Below are 19,501 nucleotides of genomic sequence, written 5' to 3'. Positions count from 1 at the left end.
CTGGAGGGCAGATGAAGAGGATCTGCTGAAGGGGCCATCAGTGAGGCAGGAGGATCACGGGGAGAAGACAATCACAGAAGCCAAGGGAGGACAAGAGTTCACGACTGCACCAGGATAACCACATTCGTGTTAACAGGCAAAGCATCCCCATGAAGACAAGGCCCAAAGAACAGAAGAGAGTCGCTTTCTAAGGTCACAGATCCGATGGATTCAAACATGGCAGGGAGAGGTCAGCTAAGAAGCCAGCATAGGCACTTTCACTGCAATGGCCTGGCTCCAATTTACACCAGCCGTGGATCTGGCCCCGTGTGTACTTGTATCAAGAGAAGCGGTTTCCTTCTCCATGTCCTGATGTGGCAGAGCCATGGACGTGGGGTGGGGGGCGTGCTGTGGGCACACACAATGTTACACTAAGGTAGCATCTCCCTGAAGAAACAAAACAGATCCTGCATCAGGAGCGATTTAATGAAGTAAGTACTTGAGGATTCAGAACCTGATTCTGCAGGCAGCTCTGTGCGCGGGGGCACCGGGGGATATGTGCAGGGGCCTCTGCATGGAGCTGCTCACAGAAACTGCCCAAAGTCAGACCCTGCCAAGGCTGTTTCCGCAGTGCTGTGCCCAAGGCTGCACAGAGATGGGCAGGGCTGGCTGTTCCTTCCTCAAGGGGCTGAGTGTTGTTTTGAACTCTGTGCACTGCTGAGCATGAACCTGGCCTGGATCAGGCAGGGAAGCCGTATTCAGGGCAAGTGAGCTATCGCCGCAGAGAAAGGGAATCGCTTCACCTTTTCTTTACAGTTCTTATTCCATGGCAATTCCCAGGCCAGCGTTTCCTGTTGGCTACTGATCAGTCAGGTTCAAGGCCCCAGGCACAACCTCCTGCAGCTGGTCAATAACTGCATGGAGCTGCTCTCCGTGTCAGGCATTACTGGTCCACTACTAGCCACGCTTGGCTTTTAACCTCGAGCTCACAGCTGTTCAGAAACGCTGACTAACTGGTCACTACAGCAGCCTTATGCGGGGAAACAGGCACAAAGAACGTAAGCGATTTACTTAAGGTTACTAACAAGGCAGTAGGTGTCTTCTGACTCCCTATTCCCTGCTCTAACTGCTAGGCAGCACTGCTCCCAGAGTCAGGCCTCCAACCCAGGTGTCCTGACTCCCAGCCCCCTGGTTCTCACCACTATATCACACTCCTTTCCCCAAACCACTAATAGAACTCAGGCATCCTGATTCCCAGACCGCTGTTCCAACCAGTACACCACACTCTCTCTCCACTGACAGGTCTGTCTTTATACACACATGCAAGGGGCCATGTTAATGTTGCTGTAGGAACGATCGGATTTCTCATTCTGCTGTGGCTGGTGAATGTTTGTAAAGTGCCTTGAAGATAAAAAGCTGGAAAATTTGCCACCTGGCCGCCTCCCCCCGTTTCACACTCCTTACAGCTGTAACCCCACTCACCTCACCATTGGCATGACAAACCTGTCAAAAATCAATGATTGCACGACGCACTAAAACAATGCAGCACGTTCAAAACCACCCACCTCAAGTCTCCATGTGACACCACCAGTCAGGAATCAGGGCCAGCTGCTGGGCACGCTAACGAGCACAGCTGGCAAGCACGGCTGCCTGCTTGGTGAGCCGGGGACTGGTTTTAAGCCCAGCAGCAGTGATCTGTGGCTGCTGGAAGCATTTCCCCCATGGCTGTGAGAGCTCTTGTGTCTAAGTGTTCCCAGTCTTGCTTTGCTCCAGGGTCTGACCCTTAGCTCTGAGTCCTGATCTCTAACTCCAATTCCTGGCTACTGACTCCCTGCTCTGACCACTTGGCATGATTGCCCATACCCTGGTCTGTGAGCCCTCTCCTCTCCATCTACCTGTTATAGCAGATCTAACTCAGCTCATCTGGTCAGGGCAGGGACTATCACCTCTAACGCCTCATGCTCATCTCTGGTGCTCTATAACAAAGGCTACATGGCTGCATAGTAGCAATATAATGAAGGTTTAATAATCAGTAACTATTTAAATTTCTGATAGTAACAATAAGCTCACACGTGTTTTTCACTGGATTACTCTTAAAGTGGGGAAAAAAGGAAGAGCGTGAATGATCAAAGTAAATGTTCTGTGGGTGAAATTCAAGGCCTGGCCAACACCTACTACATCCCCCATAAGTCCTATAGCTCTGGATGTGAGTGATGTGTAAGTGGAATGTGCCCTTGGGATGGACTTTCACCCTGTGTGGTCACATGAGAATAAATGTCTCATTGCACAACTTCAGGTTCATATTCATGGGAAAAGGGAAATACTGGAGTCAATAAATAGCCACCATGCACTTATAGCTGAACCGTGCACAGCCCCTGTGATGGTCGCCAGGTGGCGCTAAGAGCACGTGCATGATGGATGGTGCACACCTGGGAGGAGTTGGAAGGGCAATCAGGTGGATTTAGGTGCCTTAGAAATAATTCTCATGACTTTCCCCTTCCTGCAGGGTTTGCAGCCCAAACATGACAGCCTTGGGGCCCCAACCCTGCCAACCCACGCATGGGGTTGTGCATCCCACTCACGGGAGTGTGTGTGCCTGGGTGCTTGCAGGACTGGAGCTTTAAACCGATGCTGGAGAGTTGCAAAGTGAGATCTAGCTGTTTATTTCATCATCCTAGTGGAATGTGGCGCAGAAAGCAGTGAGGTGGGAGAACGCCTGATGATCAGCCAAGGAGAGGATTTAAATCATCAACACAAGCATCGCTGCTTTTTAAATTGAAGTCAGAGTATCCAGTAAGAAATACCCGATCCTAACAAACTCCCAATAGTCTGGCCTACCTGGGAATAGTTCACCGCTTCCCACCATGAGCACTTTCTCTTCCCCCATCTGCCCCTCCCTGCTGGGGTCAGGTACTAATTTGGGCTTTGACCCCACAACTGGGCCCACGTAGGCAGCTCTCCATGGGCCCCACTGGGCTCAGCACAGGGCTTTAGTTGTCAGAACAGGATTCAGGATCAGGGGCTTGGATTATAAAATCAGCAGGACGGGGACATCTCAGTACAAAGCCAAGAAGCTGGATGGGGAGTAATCATTAATAACAGGATCATGCCAATTAGATGCTGAAAATTCTTCTAGTCTGACTAAGGGTATGTCTATACTTAAACTGCTCCAGCAGCAGTGTAGACGTGACCTGTGCCAACGGGAGGGGTTATCCTGCTGGCGCAGGTAACCCACCTCCCCGAGAGGCGGCAGCCAGGCTTACGGAAGAATTCTTCAAGCGACGTAGCGCTGTCTACGCTGGGCATTAGGTCACAACAGCTGTGTCTCTTAGGGGGGTGGACTTTTCACACTCCTGAGAGATGGAGCTGTGAAGATGTAACTTCCCAGTGTAGACCAATAGACAGTAACTGCAGGCAGGGAATGGGTGGGAGGGTTCTAGGTTTTCCTAACTTGCCTGCATTGCTTTAACAGCATGCACACGTTCACCTGAGCAGCTGCTAGGTACATTGAACCATCTGTGCCATTTCAGACTGGCCTTTGTGCACACGTGAGCCCACGTCTGTGTGGGACCCACATTCAGTACAGCTGAAAGGTGGTGAAGCGAGACCTAAACAGATCATACAAAACCTCATTGTCTTCACTGCTGTTCTCTCCCTCCTGCTTGTTTGCCTTGTCCCCTGCTGCATTGTGTCACGGTCTGTTTGGGCAGTGCCCTGGAGCTGCATGGAGCTCTGTGCGGGTGCCAGGTCTACCCGCTCCATTCCAGCGACATGACTGAAGCCTTACATGGTAAGTTCTCTGGGGCTGAGACTGCCTTGGTACTGCCTTGTCTGTGCAGCACCCAGCAGCCTTGTTCTGCACTGGTTCTCCAGGTGCTGCTGTAGCACAAATAATACTATGGCCCACTGCACGTGCTCAATAAGGTCCTGCCCCAGCTGCTATAGAAGCCAATGGCAAAGCTCCAGGATTGGGCCCTGCAGCATTTCCAAATGTTCAAAGCTAAGCCCAGGGTAGGGCAGGAACAGCTCTTTAAAGTGTGAAAAACAGCTCCTCCGCCCAGCCGGACAGCCTGGCAAAAAGGGATTTAAAACTCGCCCAAAAGGTCCCGCCTGGGCCGAGCAGGGGAGATTTCTGCCCAAAGGTGGCCCCAAATGCCTGCACACTTGGTACTCTAGCATCATTCCCACAGTGCCCCTGTGGCTGGCCAGAGACAGGCTCCCATCCTGCAGACGCTAACGCGTGTGTGCGCGGAGGGTTGGGGCCTCGATGTGGAACTAGGCCAATTAGAGCTGCACAATTTTTTTTTTCATTTAAACTATATTTGAGGGGACAAAATACGGCTTTTTGACCAAAATGAAACTTTTCCACAAAAGCCTTAGTTCTAGTAGAATTTCTCCAGTTCTCTGACAACACCAACAAAACATTTTTTGATAGAAATTTCTCCGTTTTCGGTAAAAGTTTTGGGGTTTGAAAAACAGAAAATTGTTACCAGGAACTTTTACCAACCATGGTTTTAAAAAAACAAATTGTCAGGGGCTTTTTTTTTATGTAAAACAATAAACGTTCATATGACATTTGTGTAAAAACACTTAAAAAATCCCACAATAAATAATTATTTCCCCACCTGACCTAACAGCCATAAGCCATGCCCGGTGCGCTAGGAGCTGTAATGCAACTCTGGCCTTGTGCCCTTGCTCATCTAACAGTGCCCCTATCCCACCAGTGCTCACTTGGGCATGGCTCATGGCATAGACGGGGGTGTCTCACCCATTTTACATTAAAATTGTTTTTTTCTAATGCTTAAAACTGGGTTAATGGGGGGGGGCGGGAGGGGGATACAATGTCTCATTCCATTCAGAGAAAGGGTGAGAGGAAACAGCTGGGGCTGCACATGCACGTTCCCTGCTGTTTTGAACATGTCTCAAATTCTTCTGACCTCTACTCTCGATTTTTAAGGCCCCCGGCCCATTTACCCCACCCTGTCCTCCCCATCCCCTGAAGCTCTGGGCCCAGGATCACTTCCAATTCACTTTCTTTAGGAAAAGCTAGGCTTGAAATACCTGTAGAAAAGGAGCTAAAGTGAGTGGGGTGCTGGGCCGCAGCAGAGTTGGAGCAGCTCAGAACAGTGGCTTTCCCTCCATTAGCCACCTCGCTGCAGCCCAGCCCCAGCCACCTCTGCTCTTCTTCCCCAGTTTGGGCCCCCTCCGGTGCTGGGGTGAGGGATCGGCTTGGTTTGGTTTGTGGTGACGAGGCTGTGGCCGAGCAGAACGTGGCTCTGCACAGGGCGTGTGCCAAGCCAGACTCTGCTAGCAGATGGCTCACACCAGCCTGGCCAGGGCACCGGTGATGAGCGAGCCCAGGGGTTTGCTGCTTGCCCACTGTGGGGACACTGCTCGGGCCGTGCACACGCGCACCACTCGGTGGCAGAGGGGCGGGCGTGGCAGATACCTACACAGGAAGGAGGATCCGGCCAGGCTGCTCACTTTCCGCACATCGTTATCTGAAATCACAGTTGGGAAAGAGTGAATTGCACAGGAGCCAATCCCACGCAGGACTGAGGGGCCTGTGGGGAGCTGGGTGCATGTGGTGGGGGAGCCCAGGCCAGGGAGGAGAGGTGTTCCCATGGGAACAGGGGTGGGAGAGGCCGTGCCAGCAGCCAATCACCCGAGTAGCGCTCCCTTTGCCTGAGGGCTTCCCCCCACACCCTGGCATGGCCTCCATGCTCACTGGAAGGGGCTCGCCTGCTGCCCAGCTCCTGCACCCCCCAGCTGCTGCCATGCAGACAGGCCCAGGGGCTTTGTCTCTGCACGGCCGTAAGGTCAGCGTGCGCACGGCCAGCTCCCACGCAGGGTGTGAGCTCCTGCTCTTCCCAGCCAGCGAGGGATGCCCCGAGCTTGGCTGTGAGGCCAGGGGAGCGGCTCCCCACTGAACAGACACAGCACCCTGCTCCCCTGCCCCCAAGCTCTGCTGTCCCAGGCCGTTTGCTCATCCACCAGCTCCCGGGGCCAGGGCAGGGTTACTCTCTGCAGCCTGGTCTCTAGTGGCCCCTCCAGGCTGAGGACTGGCCCGCGCTGGCTCTACCTGAGCAGATGACAGCCATGATGGCTGGGACGCCATAGTAGGTGAACGCTCCGTTCTCAAACCGCAGCCCTTCCTTGCCAATCTCCACTTCCACTTTGCCCTGCAAGGAGGTAACTGTCTCAGTGTTGCCCTGTTCCCCCACCCCTCGCAGGGCTGGTGGGTCCTGCAGGCCAAGGGGGTCAGAGCCCAGCTTAAAAACAACGAAAGCTAGAAATGTCCTCACGGCTGCAACTGGTTCTGTGTCCACAGCATAAACCCAGGTCAGTTCTGATGGGCATGGGGGGCTGTGCCTGTGGGGAGCCCAGGACTGGAGTGACGGGGGCAGGGGGGTTGGGCTCCCCACAGGTCAGGACTGAGGACCTGTGGGGAGCTGGATGTGTCAGGGGGCGGGGAGCCCAGGCCTGGAGTGATGGGGGGGGCTGTGGGGAGAAGGGGTGTATGTGGTGGAGGGAGCCCAGGCCGGGAGTGATGGGTGGGGGAGGCTGTGGGAAGAAGGGGTGTGTGTAGTGCGGAGAGCCCAGGTCTGGAGTGATGAGGGGGGCTGTAGGTCAGGACTGAGGGGCCTGTGGGGAGCTGGATGTGTCGGGGGGCGGGGAGCCCAGGCCTGGAGTGATGGGGGGGGGGCTGTGGGGAGAAGGGGTGCATGTGGTGGGGAGAGCCCAGGCCTGGAGTGACGGGATGGGGGGCCTGTGGGGAGCTGGATGTGTTGGGGGGCGGGGAGCCCAGGCCTGGAGTGATGGGGGGGGCTGTGGGGAGAAGGGGTGCATGTGGGGAGAGCCCAGGCCTGGAGTGACGGGATGGGGGGGCTGAGGGGAGCTGGGTGCATGTGGGGAGAGCGTGCGGAGAGCCCAGGTCTGGAGTGACGGGATGGGGGGGCTGTAGGTCAGGACTGAGGGGCCTGTGGGGAGCTGGATGTGTCGGGGGGCGGGGAGCCCAGGCCTGGAGTGATTGGGGGGGGCTGTGGGGAGAAGGGGTGCATGTGGTGGGGAGAGCCCAGGCCTGGAGTGACGGGATGGGGGGGCTGTGGGGAGCTGGGTGCATGTGGTGGGGAGAGCCCAGGCCTGGAGTGACGGGATGGGGGGGCTGTGGGGAGCTGGGTGCATGTGGTGGGGGTGCCCAGGCCTGGAGTGATGGGGGCAGGGGGGTTGGGCTGCAGGTCAGAACTGAGGACTTGTGGGGAGCTGTGTGTGTGTGTGTGTGGTGGGGGGAGCCCAGGCCTGGAGTGATGGGATGGGGGGGCTGTGGGGAGCTGGGTGCATGTGGTGGGGGAGCCCAGGCCTGGAGTGACGGGATGGGGGGGCAGTGGGGAGCTGGGTGCATGTGGTGGGGAGAGCCCAGGCCTGGAGTGACGGGATGGGGGGGCTGTGGGGAGCTGGGTGCATGTGGTGGGGGAGCCCAGGCCGGGAGTGATGGGTGGGGGAGGCTGTGGGAAGAAGGGGTGTGTGTAGTGCGGAGAGCCCAGGTCTGGAGTGACGGGATGGGGGGGCTGTAGGTCAGGACTGAGGGGCCTGTGGGGAGCTGGATGTGTCGGGGGGCGGGGAGCCCAGGCCTGGAGTGATGGGGGGGGCTGTGGGGAGAAGGGGTGCATGTGGTGGGGAGAGCCCAGGCCTGGAGTGACGGGATGGGGGGGCTGTGGGGAGCTGGGTGCATGTGGTGGGGGAGCCCAGGCCTGGAGTGACGGGATGGGGGGGCTGTGGGGAGCTGGGTGCATGTGGTGGGGGAGCCCAGGCCTGGAGTGACGGGATGGGGGGGGCTGTGGGGAGCTGGGTGCATGTGGTGGGGGAGCCCAGGCCTGGAGTGATGGGGGGGGCTGTGGGGAGCTGGGTGCATGTGGTGGGGGAGCCCAGGCCGGGAGTGATGGGGGGGGGGTTGGGCTGCAGGTCAGAACTGAGGACCTGTGGGGAGCTGTGTGTGTGTGGGGGGGGAGCCCAGGCCGGGAGTGATGGGGGGGGGCTGTGGGTCAGGATTGAGGGGCACTGACTAGGGTGACCAGATGTCCTGATTTTATAGGGACAGTCCCGATTTTTGAGTCTTTTTCTTATATGGGCTCCTATTACCCCCCACCCCCGTCCCGATTTTGCACACTTGCTGTCTGGTCACCCTCGCGCTGGAAGAGCTGTTAAGGAGAGTGTGGGGAAGCATCCTCAGCACTTGCCTGCAGGCGGCCTGGCTGAAGGGCAATAAGATTATTAGACACTCAGGATCAGTGAGGTTCCCTGAATTTTTAGCCCCTGGGCTCTTTCTAGCTGTGCCACCTACTGGGCAGCACGGTCCACTTAGGGAATGAGAAACATCCCCCAGATGATTACTGCTGAGCAAGGAGAGCTCACACTCTGTCCTCCGGGCACTTTGCCAGCACTCACACCCCGTCTGGGAGCTGGGGAACTTGCGGGCCCATTTCACAGACAGGGGAACCAAGGCCTGGAGGTTAAACACCACGCTGCAAGCCTGTCAGAGCTGGCAGTGAGCACTTCGGAGTGGCGGCTCCTAGCCCCATGCTCACTGCACTGCACTGCACTGCACTGCACGGCATCTCTGGCCAGCCCCCACTGGTGTCACCACCTCGGACCCACCCTGGGCTGTGACATCCCAAGGCTCTTCCCTTTGAACGACCTGGTCTGGCCCAGCCAGGTGAGAGCCACTGAGGAGCAGCCCCTGTGGGGCTCAGCCCCAGGCTGCCTGACGTGGGGAAGAGCCCTGCGGGGGCCCGTGCCCCAGACGCACCTGCAGGATGAGGACGAAGTAGTCCACCGGCCGGTTGCGCTGGTAGAGATAGTGCTCCACGGCCCGCTTGTTCTTATGGTCGTACTTCAGCTCCTGGATGACGTTGGGGTGTTTGAGGAGCCTCAGCAGGATCTTCTCCGAGAGGCAGGGAGATTTGAAGGGTTCGATTTCTAGGGGGGAGAGAGGAGATGGACTCCAGCTATCCCAAAGCCCTTTACGCGTGGGAGATCCCAGCAGGGCAGGGCTGTGCAGGCCCTGTCTTCTCACGCCGCCCAGTCAGGAGACACAGGCTGGGATGCTCCCGTTCCCCCTGATGCTGCTGGCAAAGCGCTCGGGGATTGTAACTTCACCCAGGTAGATGACCAGCATAGGCGCCGACATCTGCTCCTGCCGGTGGGGGCTCAACCTGCCCTCTGCACCCGGCCCCGCCCTGACTCCACCCCTCCCACCTCATTCCACCCCCTCCCTGCCCCTATTCCAACTCCTTCCCCAAATCCCCGCCCTGGCCCCGCCTCCTCCCCTGAGCATGCCACGCTCCTGCTCCTCCCCCCCCCCCCGAGCAGTCAAACAGCTGTTTGGAGGTAGGTGGAGGAGGAGGAAGTGGGGTTGGGGGAGGGCTTGGCTGCCAGTGGGTGCAGACCACTCACTAATTTTCCCCCGTGGCTGCTCCATGATGACCAGGGACGGGGGGGGGGGGGCTCACTCAGGTGATGGGGCCTTCCACAGCACAGTGTCCCCCCGTGGTGCCCTGGGCCAGGACTGGGAGCCAGATCCAACCCCCCTGAGGTGGGGAGTCTGCGGCCCCCATGGGTCCAAGTCCCCAAGAAGGAGATGAAAGGGGAACCCTGCTTGGGGGGAAGGAAGCGGATGAAATCCACGAGACAGCAGCGCACAAGCCCCTGGTGGTGGAGAGCTGGCAATAGTGTGGGGAGGATCTTGAGAGCCCCCAGGGCGCTTGTGCTCAGGGGCGTTGGGCATCCGTCCATGAAGCACGGTACCTGATGCCATGAAGCGATGCGCGGCCAGCAGCAGCTGAGGGGAGATCTTCACCTTCATCTCGCTGTCTGAGAGCCTGAAGATGGAGAAGTCGTGCGGCTTCCTGCCTTGGTGCAGTGCCCTTTCCTTCTTTCGGTTGTCTGCTGCAGGGGTGGAGAGCGGCAAGATTACATGCCAGCCTAGGACAATACTGCTTAAGGTTAGCTTGGAACACAATGAACCTCGAATTACACCGGCGTAGCTGAGACCTGAGATGTTTACACTGTGCTCATCCCCACGGCGTCTGAGCAGCTGAGACTGGAGCCGAGCTGCTGCCTCCAGACCCACAGGGGCCAGCCTGTTTGGTCCCCTCCAGTCCATCCCCGCCGCCCAGCTGCCCGGGCTGGATTGTTCTCTTCAGGCTGTTTTCTAGTGCTTTGGCCAGTCCACTTCTAAAAGACCCCGTCCTGAGGAGACAGTTCCCCAGCCAGATCCACCCTCCTCGCGGGAATTTCCCTTGATACCTGCAAGTCTGTGCACTGAAAGCACCGGGCCGAGTCAGTCAGCACTTACATCACTCCCTTCTTGTGCAGCCGAGGGACCACGCCAGGCAGAGGGGCCTGTGACATGCAGTGTGACTGCGCCTTGCACACAGCGTCTGCAGGTGAGGTGCCAGAATCACAGGAGGGCAAGGATGGGTCTCGGGCTGTGCTTGGTATTTTCATGACGCATGCTCTGTGCTGTAGAGGACACGCAGGGCCCACTGGGGAGTGGTGGCGCAGGACGGAGACACTCCCCTCCTCAGGAAATCAATTCCTGGCTGCTCAGGCTGGCTGACTATTTGGGGAAGCTGCCTGTCTAATCTAGCTAGCTAGGCCCTATCCTGGCTACCCGCCTCACAGGACCTGGTCTGTGACACTGACTGTAAAGATCTGTCTCATCCAGGATCTCGGACTTGATGATCTCTTCAATGACATCCTCCAGCGTGACGATCCCCATCACCTCATAGAACGGGTCTCCTTCCCCTTCGTTGTTCACCCGCTGCACGATGGCCAGGTGCGATTTACCTGCCCAAAGGGAACAGAACAGGAATGGAATCCCCCGGCAGCTGGGAGGGGCTTCTGGGCGGCATCTTTCTCCACCAAGGCCTCAGCAGGGAGACTCCCTAGGCCGATGGGGCTGAGGGACCAGAGTGTCCCTTCCTAGGCCCGCAGTCTCTCGGCCAGATGGGCTCCTCAGGAAATTCCTGGGCAGGGAGAGCAGCTCCACAGCACCTGCTGGGTGCTCCGGGCTAGAACGCAAGTGAGCTCTTTGCCAGCAGGCTGTGAGGTGATACCTCTGACCTGCTGCACGAGGGTTGCAGAAAGGCAGCAGGAGAGCACAGCACTGTCGTAGCTGGGCGATCTGGGCTGGTATAGAACCTGACCCAGAGCTCTCCCCAGTCTGAGCACCAGCCTGGAGCTGGCTGGGAGGTGCGGCTTGGAGTGGGCCTTGGAAGCAGGACAAATACCAAACAAGAACTGTGGCAGTGTCCTGCCTTGGAGTCCCCATCTAAGAAAACTAGCAGGAGGCAGAGGATGAGGAAGAGGGATAAAGCACCCAGTGAAACCAGACACGATTCACGCCGAACATGCCGAGCGTCAGACTCCCCTGGCCCCTGCACTGAGCCCGCAAGCGCCAGTGGGCTGATTTCTTGCAGGAGCAGTGGGAATCTCTTCCTCATTCCTACTCTGGGTAATTTGCTCCAACTTTAGGGCCCAAGTTTTCAAAAGAAGCTGCTCTGAGTGCCCCACTTGAGATACTGGGCACTGATCTTCAGAGATGCTGAGTGCCCACTGGCAGCTGCATGTGTTCAGCACCTCTGAGTAACCAGCCCCTCGGTGGCGCCCGTTGGGTTCCCGGAGTGAATGCTCTTGCAACGTTGGTCTGGGTTCCTTAGTGCTCAGTAGCGCACTCAGTAGCCCCTCTGGTCACAGGCAGGTGCAGTGATGACCCATGCCACACAGGATATGGGGATGACAAGGAGAGCCCACTCTCTTGCTGCGAAGTCTGACTGTCACTTGGATTTGCTTTATACCCGGGACCGATTGTGCCAACACTTGCCCAGCTGGGAGTGAAGGGGTTAAATCCCTTCATGGGGTGTGAGAAGGCAAAGGCATTAGCCAAGCCTGAGGGAAAGGCCGTCAGCGGAGGCTGTGCCTCCTGGGCCGGTGGTCAGGCTGCTCTGAAGCCAGGGGTTCTGAGCTTGCTTGGGCTGCAATGTCAGGGGGACTGGTTCGCTTTCCTTCTTGCCAGAGCCTTTGAGTTAAGCTGCCATGGAAAGAACAGGCCAGGCAGCTACAAGGGGAAACCTGAGAAGTCGCACCTGGCCTGAAGGAGAAAGGTGCCTGTTTAAGGTACCCAGGAACCCTTCCTACCCCCTGCTTTCAATGGGCGAATGAGACCCTCCTGCAGGGCCCTTCTCTACTGTTGGCCAGATGGCAGGAATCTGCTGATGCTTCTGAACGGTGGTGAGGATGCCGGGGGCCTGGGCCCCGATCCTGAGCCTGGCTGGGAGCACAGCCCTCTTGGGTGGGGAGTGGGTTAAGTCACCCCACAGTGACCCACTGGCAAACTGAAGCCTCAGGTCTGACTGAAGTTGGTCCCCTGGGAAAAGCTGAATCCCGTGAGCACCCACGGGTAGGTGCAAGCTGGGCCAGCGCTGGTCATGGGCAGAGCCTGTGTAACTCACTAGGGAGCTGCGGGAGGGTGGGCAGTTCTACTCTAGTCACATCGGGACTCTAATGTGCTCAGCCCTGAGACTTACAAGGCTGCCCAGCCCTGCTCCACCCGTAACCCTCTTACCACTCTCGCCCCCAGACCAAGTAAAGGCCCCCGCATCTCTGCTGTGTGCACAAGACGACAGCACAAGCAAACAACAAAGCACTTCCAAGGGGGAACAGGCTCCCCTGCACCCCAACGGAAAGCAATGCGGTGTTACCTGGCTGGGGGAGAGGCTGCACCGCACAGACCACAGGCTGAACGGCAGAGCCCAGTATTTCGGAAATGCCCCTATTGTGCAGCATTCTGACCCAGCTGGGGATGGCTGGCACCCCATCCGACTGCACCCGTTAAGTCCCGTGCGCCCTACAGCCACCTCCTTGTCTCCCTAATAAGAGGGGAGGGGAAAGGAACCACCAGAATGCACGCTTCCTGGGGAAGAAATCTAGACAGATTTGTTACGGCTCTGTGCTGCTTTTACTGCTTCTTCCTCAAATGGGTGGGGCAGGAGGGCTGGGTATAGAAGGAAGCCCGGTGCCCTCCTGGAGATCTAGGTTCAGTGACGTTCAGCTGCTGCTGAAGCAGAGGAATGAGAGAATATTCACTCTCGGTGAAGTAGGAGCTTGGGACAGACTGTCTAGAGTGGGGACTGAGCATTGACAACTCCTCTCCCCAATGGACACTGAGCTAGGAAACCCACCAGCTCCAAACCAAAGGAAAGAGAGAGATGGAGAGAATCACAGGAACTGCCAGGCTAGGTTAGACCTGAGGTCCAGCCAGTCCACATCCTGTCTCGGAGAGTGGTCAGAACCAGATGCCCTAGATGAAGGTGCAAGAAACTTCACATTAGGGATCATTTCCCCTCTCCCCCCAGCGCATTAGCTCGCCTCCTGAGGCCTAATAGTTAAGAGATTGGCTTAAGCCCTGGAGCACAAGACTTAATATCCCTTCCAAAGTGGGTTAGCAGTAACTCTATCACGGTGATTATTCTTATGATCCATATAAAGGTACAATCTCGTTTTTAATCTTGCTAAGTTTGTGACCTCAGTGACTTTACATGGCAGTAAGTTCCATGGACTAATTACACATTATGTGAAAAAGTGTTTCCTTTGATCAGGTTTGAATTTGCTATTAATCTGTTAATTACACTGACTGTCCCCTTGTTCTTGTATTATCAGACACACAGAATCTATCTTCTTTGTAACACACATTATTTTATTCATCACCTTTCTAAGAGTCTTCCCAGGGCCCTAATAACTTTTGTTGCCTTTCTCTGAATCCCCTCTAATTTTGCAGTACATGTTTTCAGATGAGTGACCGGCCCTACACACAGTATCCAGCTCAGGCTGCACCAATAATTAAAAGGCATTATAGTATTTTCTGTTATTCCCCTTCCCATTTCTTATGCACCATAGCATCTCATTAGCATTTCTGCTCACACCTATGCAGAGCTCTCCATTCTGTTGTCTGCAGTGACATCCTGGACCCTTTCCTGAACTGATACAGCTAATTTAGAACCCTGTAAGGTGTAAGAGTAGTTTACATTTTTCTCTCCAATAAATGCATTACTGCAATGCTGAACTTCATTTGCCTTTGTGTTTTCCCTTCCCCTTAACTTGGTCAGGTCCCTCTGAAGTTCCTCATCATTTTCTCTGGATTTGACTGACCTGAGTAACTTTGTGTCATCTGGAAATGCTGCTACCTCGCTGGTCACCCCCTTATTTAGATCATTAATAAATATATTAAACGACACAATATGGAACCCTGATGCCCCCTCTATTCACCTTTTGCCAGGGTGAAGAGACCATCCACTCCTACACTTTGTTAGCTGTCTCCTAGCCAGTTTCTGAACCAGGACAATAGTTTCCCTCACACCCCATGGGGACTTAGCTTCTTGGATAGCCTGTTGTGCAGGACTTTGTTGAAGGCCTTTTGACAGCCAAGTACGTTATGTCAGGTGGTTCTCCCTTATCCACAACTCTACTGACCTGATCAGAGAATTGTAACAGATTAATGAGAGGCAGTTTCCCTTGGCAGAAACTGGGCTGTCAGGCCCTGTTGTAGCACGATCTTGTAGGTGTTTTATGATTCTGTTTTTAATGATTGGTTCAGTGAGCTACACCTCTAACGGTTAGGAGCCTGCAACTCCTTGGACTGGCCCTAGAGCCTTTTTTTAAATACAGGCTCAACATTAGCTACCCTCCAAGGCCCTGGAACAGGGGCCGATTTCAGTTAGCAGTTTAGCCACTTCATACTTTGCCTCCTTCAGAACCTTTGGATGGACCATTTTGGCCTGGGGACCTACTGCTTTTTCAAGGACCTCCTGGTTCTTCTGACATCTCAGTCTCTGAAAGAACCTCAAATTCGTTATTATAAAAGAGCAGGCTGGGGATGGAATTTCCCCTGGGATGAAGACTCCTGCAAAGAAATTATTCCATCTCCCAGCAATGTCTTTGTCTTCCTTAATTGCTCCATTTAGCGGCCCCAGTGATCCAGCAGCTGCACTGATTCTTTGTAGGCTTCCTGCTTCTGATACGTCTGAAACATTTATTTGCTCTTATACCTTTAGCTCTTTGCTGCCTGAAAGCCACCGTGGCCTCCCTAATTTCCCTCTAGCACGTTGCCTGCTGTAATTTATGCTCCTGTTTCATAGCGTCACTTGGGTTCACTTCCAAATGTCGAAGGATTTTCTGTTTGGCATCAGTAGCCTCTTGACCCTGCCGTTTAGGTCTATTGGTTTTACTCCTTGACTTTCTGGTTCACTTTCTGTTCAGCAGCGCATGTGCCTTCTGAGACGACTGGGTTTGGTTTTTTTAATAGCACTCAAGCCACAGCTAAGGGTTTTATGTTATTTTTAACTTTAGCGCCTCTTTGACTGGCCCTTTCATTTGATTGAAATCTCCCTTTCTAAAGTTCCAAGTCACCGTGTCACTTTTTGGTTCCCGCCCTGCCCCCAGTATGTTGAATCCATCTCTGTTGTGATCACTGTTACTTAGTGACTGGACTCCTGTTAATTCTTGAGTTAACTCCAGTGTGTAACTTCAGACTCAGTCAAGAACAGCCTCTCCTCTCCAGAGAGACGTGGCCTCCGGAGTAGCAGCGAGGTCCCCCCAAAGCCGTGCTGGCGCGAAAGGTGCGCAGTTTTCTTAAGCACCGTCTGGTAACTGATTCTGTCTGTTATTGCATCACCTTCCCCACCCCTTGGCTTTGCCCCTGAGGCCAGCCTGGTTACTTCGATTCCCCTACCACTCTCTGTGCTCTCGGCCATCCTACCCCATGCAAGGAATGGACCTTCCTCAGTTAATACTCCAACCCCTCTCCATCATTCAGCTGTCTCATTTAGACCCACTTCAGTCATGCTGCCTACAAGCAATTAGCCAGCTAACAAGTGTGACGGGCATTTACAGTGAGTGTGTGTGCCCGCTCATCGGTGGCGTTCCTCTCCCCTACCCCTCAGCCACTTCTTGTTTTTCAGGCTGCGTTCTCTTCAGGGCAGGGACCGTGCTCCTAGCTAGCACACTGTTACATGAACAGTAATGGACCTGCTGGAGCATTGGTGCTGTAAAGTAACCCGTCCTTGGATCCGAGGCTAGTAAACCTTCCAGCTGAAGCTCAATATTGTCAATTTCACAGAGAAGAGCAGGGAAAATTTCCATAATGAAAAATCCCTCCCGCTCATCCCAAACATGTCTTGCAAGACTTCAGAGGGCAGAGTCACAGCCTCCCACTCCTACAGGACTAGGAAAAGTCACATTGCAGCAAGCAGCACTGCTGCTCTTACAAAGTTTAAGGCACATGTTAGAAAAATTAATTGATCAAATTTGCCTGTTTAACGGTCCTCTGGTGTTTAAAAATGTTGTCAGCTCTTTGGCTCAGAGACTCTTTCCCTTTATCACATATTAAACAGACAATACACTTGGCCTTATGAGTAATAACACAACATGACTTGAAACTACAAAAAAAAAACCAAAAAAACCCCTGAGTTGGCTACATCAAACCAGCAGCTATGTTTCATCAGGAATAAATCCTAGCAAAATCCTACTTTCAAGAACTTCATGTTTGCCAAGACCTACTTCCAGACACTTGGGGCCATCTGGTCTCATACAATGGTCTCTTTGGGTGAGAAAATGTTATTTCTTTTGGCTAAAAGCTGGTTGTTAATGACACACACACTCAGCCAAAAACCACCAAGCCCTTACAAAGAGCATTAGGTGCTACTTAACAGCAGTTGGGACTAATACAGAGACTTTTTTTCTCTTGGCCAAGTACCTACTTTTATGCTGTGAATTATTCTAGAGCAGCCCCAGATTTCCGACTCCATGTTCAAACAGCCGCAAACCAGCTTATTTAAAAATAACACAATAATGTTACTTTGGGAAGAGATCATACGGCTCTATTGTAATTGGGATACAGCTGGAACGGCTGTTTGAGCATTCAAGAATTGGAGTTCAAGTCCTTTCTTTTAACAGAAAATAAACACTTGTAGCCACACTATAAACCTCCTAGCTTTAGGAAGATATCAGATTTCCATACTAATACCCATGTCACAAACAGAGCAGGTGTCCAAGGTGGTAGCAATGGAAAATCATCACAATAAACGGCTGCTCCAGGCCTATGCAGAATGAGTTGGTGATCTTAGTCCATTCCCCGCCACAGCACACTCCCTAATACCTATATCCAGGAGTGGCTCCAGCTTTTTTCCCGCCCCAAGCACGGCAGGCAGGCTGCCTTCGGCGGCTTGCCTGCGGGAGGTCTCTGGTCCCGCGGATTCAGCGCCGCGGCTGCGGGAGGTCCGCTAGTAACGCGGATTCAGCGGCTTGCCTGCGGGAGGTCTGCTGGTCCCACGGCTTCGGTGTACCCGTTGCCAAATTGCCGCTGAATCCATGGGACCAGCGGACCTCCTGCAGGCATGCCGCTGAAGGCTGCCTGACTGCCGCCTTTGCAGGGACTGGCAGGGCGCCCCCCGCGGCTTGCTGCCCCAGGCACGTGCTTGGAGTGCTGGTGCCTGGAGCCGCCGCTGCCTATATCTCATCCAGCGAAGAGGAGAATCCAGAAAACTTGGGCACCTGATCCTGCTGCTCTCACTGCAACCCCCATCCCCACCCCCATCCCCCAAAAGTGCTGACATTTCTTGGCTCTGTCACTTGCAGGATATGAGATAGCAATGGTCTGCAAAATCCTGGCCCCAACTAACTCTTCCCAGTACAGGCTGCCTTCTTGCAGGCAGCTTTTTCCCAGCATGCCTTTGTCTTTGTTTTTTGGTGCAACAGCCTCATCATACCAGGCTATGACCGCCATTTTCTTCATGCATTTTTAGCCAAGGTTTTTTTAAAATATATATTCTTTCACTCAGTGTAGTATCCTTCAGGAAACACAGCCAGGCTTTTGTGTGCGTACTGTTCCATTTCTCTTACATTCTCACTAGTCCCTACAGGGAAAAATCTTTGATTTTACTCAATTTTTCGTAAAGAAACTTTCTTTCCATAGAATATTGTGCACAATGCCATAGACCATGACCAGGTTTCTTTGGTTCTGCACACATTACACAGCCCATCTTTGTCTTTTGAATCAGTTGAACTTATCATTTAACACTTTAAAAATGACTCCTTCACTTTTTCTAACATGAGTGTGGAGTATAGTATTATCTTTGGTTTTTGAGCCTACATCATAGAACTTTCATCCTTTTGTTTCCTTAGTCTGTAGTTCTGGCCATTCCTGCGCAAGCTCCTTTGTGCCCAAACTTTTAAATTCTTGTCTACTTAAGGGTGTCTTAATATCCACCGCCTCATTTTTTAAAGCCTGGTTTGCTGCTTTGTCAACTATTTCATTTCCAGGTATTCTGATATGTGCCAGAATCCATGCTATTGTTACACAGATAGCTGCTTGCATTATTACCATAGTTAGGAACACTATTTCACTTATTATGTCATATTGGCTTTCCTACGTCCCTTTTCTGCTTGTCATAATGCTTGACACGCAATCACATAAAATGACAGTTGCAGCCAGTTGCATATTTCTAAACTAGGTTAGTTTCAACATCTCCATTAGTTCAGTCATCAGAATGGCTACATAATTCGATAGCCTTTTAGATTTCTTGGATTCCAAGACTAGGAATGCAGAAGGCTGTTCCCACTCTACCCATGCTGTCAGCTTTTGATCCATCTGTATAGACTTGGCAAAGCTGGCTCCATTTTTCATAAATAAATTCAGAAATCTTATTGGTGTTTTTTTGCTCCCCTTGTTTTTGCCGTACAATTCCAAATCCACAAATGGGGAATAAGTGTCCAGCTATAATTTGATTTCCCATAACTACAATTTTTTAGTTCTCTCAATTTTTCTTTTATACATTTCCTTTACCCATTTTTGAGCCTGATAGTATGAGGAAGTCTGTGGCAACCCATATAATTTAAGCTCCCAGCAATCCTCATAAATCTGATGTGAACTTCCATTTTCATGATTCCCTTTTCTCTCTCCCCGGAAGAGAGAAATCTAATAGTGTCATCCTTAGATTCAGAGGTGCTCCTTCAGTGGCTCTTTGCAGCACACATTCTGGTGTCAAGTATCAGAGGGGTCGCCGTGTTAGTCTGGATCTGTAAAAAGCAGCAAAGAGTTCTGTGGCACCTTATAGACTAACACAGAGGTAGGCAACCTATGGCACGGGTGCCAAAGGCGGCACGCAAGCTGATTTTCAGTGGCACTCTCATTGCCCAGGTCCTGACCACCGGTCTGGGGGGCTCTGCATTTTAATTTAATTTTACATGAAGCTTCTTACACATTTTGAAAACCTCATTTACTTTACATACAATAGTTAAGTTATATATTGTAGACTTATAGAAAGAGACCTTCTAAAAATGTTAAAATGTATTACCGGCACGTGAAACCTTAAATTAGAGTGAATAACTGAAGACTCGGCTCAGCACTTTTGAAAGGTTGCCGACCCCTGGACTAACAGACGTACTGGAGCATGAGCTTTCATGGGTG

At 53.3% G+C, this 19,501-nt stretch overlaps 1 protein-coding gene across 1 annotated transcript in view; it reads right to left on the bottom strand.

Moving 5' to 3' along the window:
- The window catches only part of CNNM1 (cyclin and CBS domain divalent metal cation transport mediator 1), a 48,869-nt gene that overhangs the window by 13,447 nt on the left and 15,921 nt on the right, over window positions 1-19,501 (bottom strand). Inside the window, exons 2-6 of the mRNA XM_045024619.1 lie at window positions 10,684-10,827; window positions 9,784-9,924; window positions 8,786-8,955; window positions 6,062-6,161; window positions 5,433-5,480 (exon numbers count right to left, since the gene is read on the bottom strand). Of these exons, the coding sequence (XP_044880554.1) occupies window positions 5,433-5,480; window positions 6,062-6,161; window positions 8,786-8,955; window positions 9,784-9,924; window positions 10,684-10,827 (603 nt within the window). The remainder of the gene's footprint in view (window positions 1-5,432; window positions 5,481-6,061; window positions 6,162-8,785; window positions 8,956-9,783; window positions 9,925-10,683; window positions 10,828-19,501) is intronic.

The sequence above is a fragment of the Mauremys mutica genome, chromosome 7, assembly GCF_020497125.1.
Source record: "Mauremys mutica isolate MM-2020 ecotype Southern chromosome 7, ASM2049712v1, whole genome shotgun sequence".
NCBI classification, from domain to species: Eukaryota; Metazoa; Chordata; order Testudines; family Geoemydidae; genus Mauremys; species Mauremys mutica.
The sequence above is the reverse complement of the archived record's forward strand: the minus strand, read 5'-3'. Positions and strand labels throughout refer to the sequence as shown.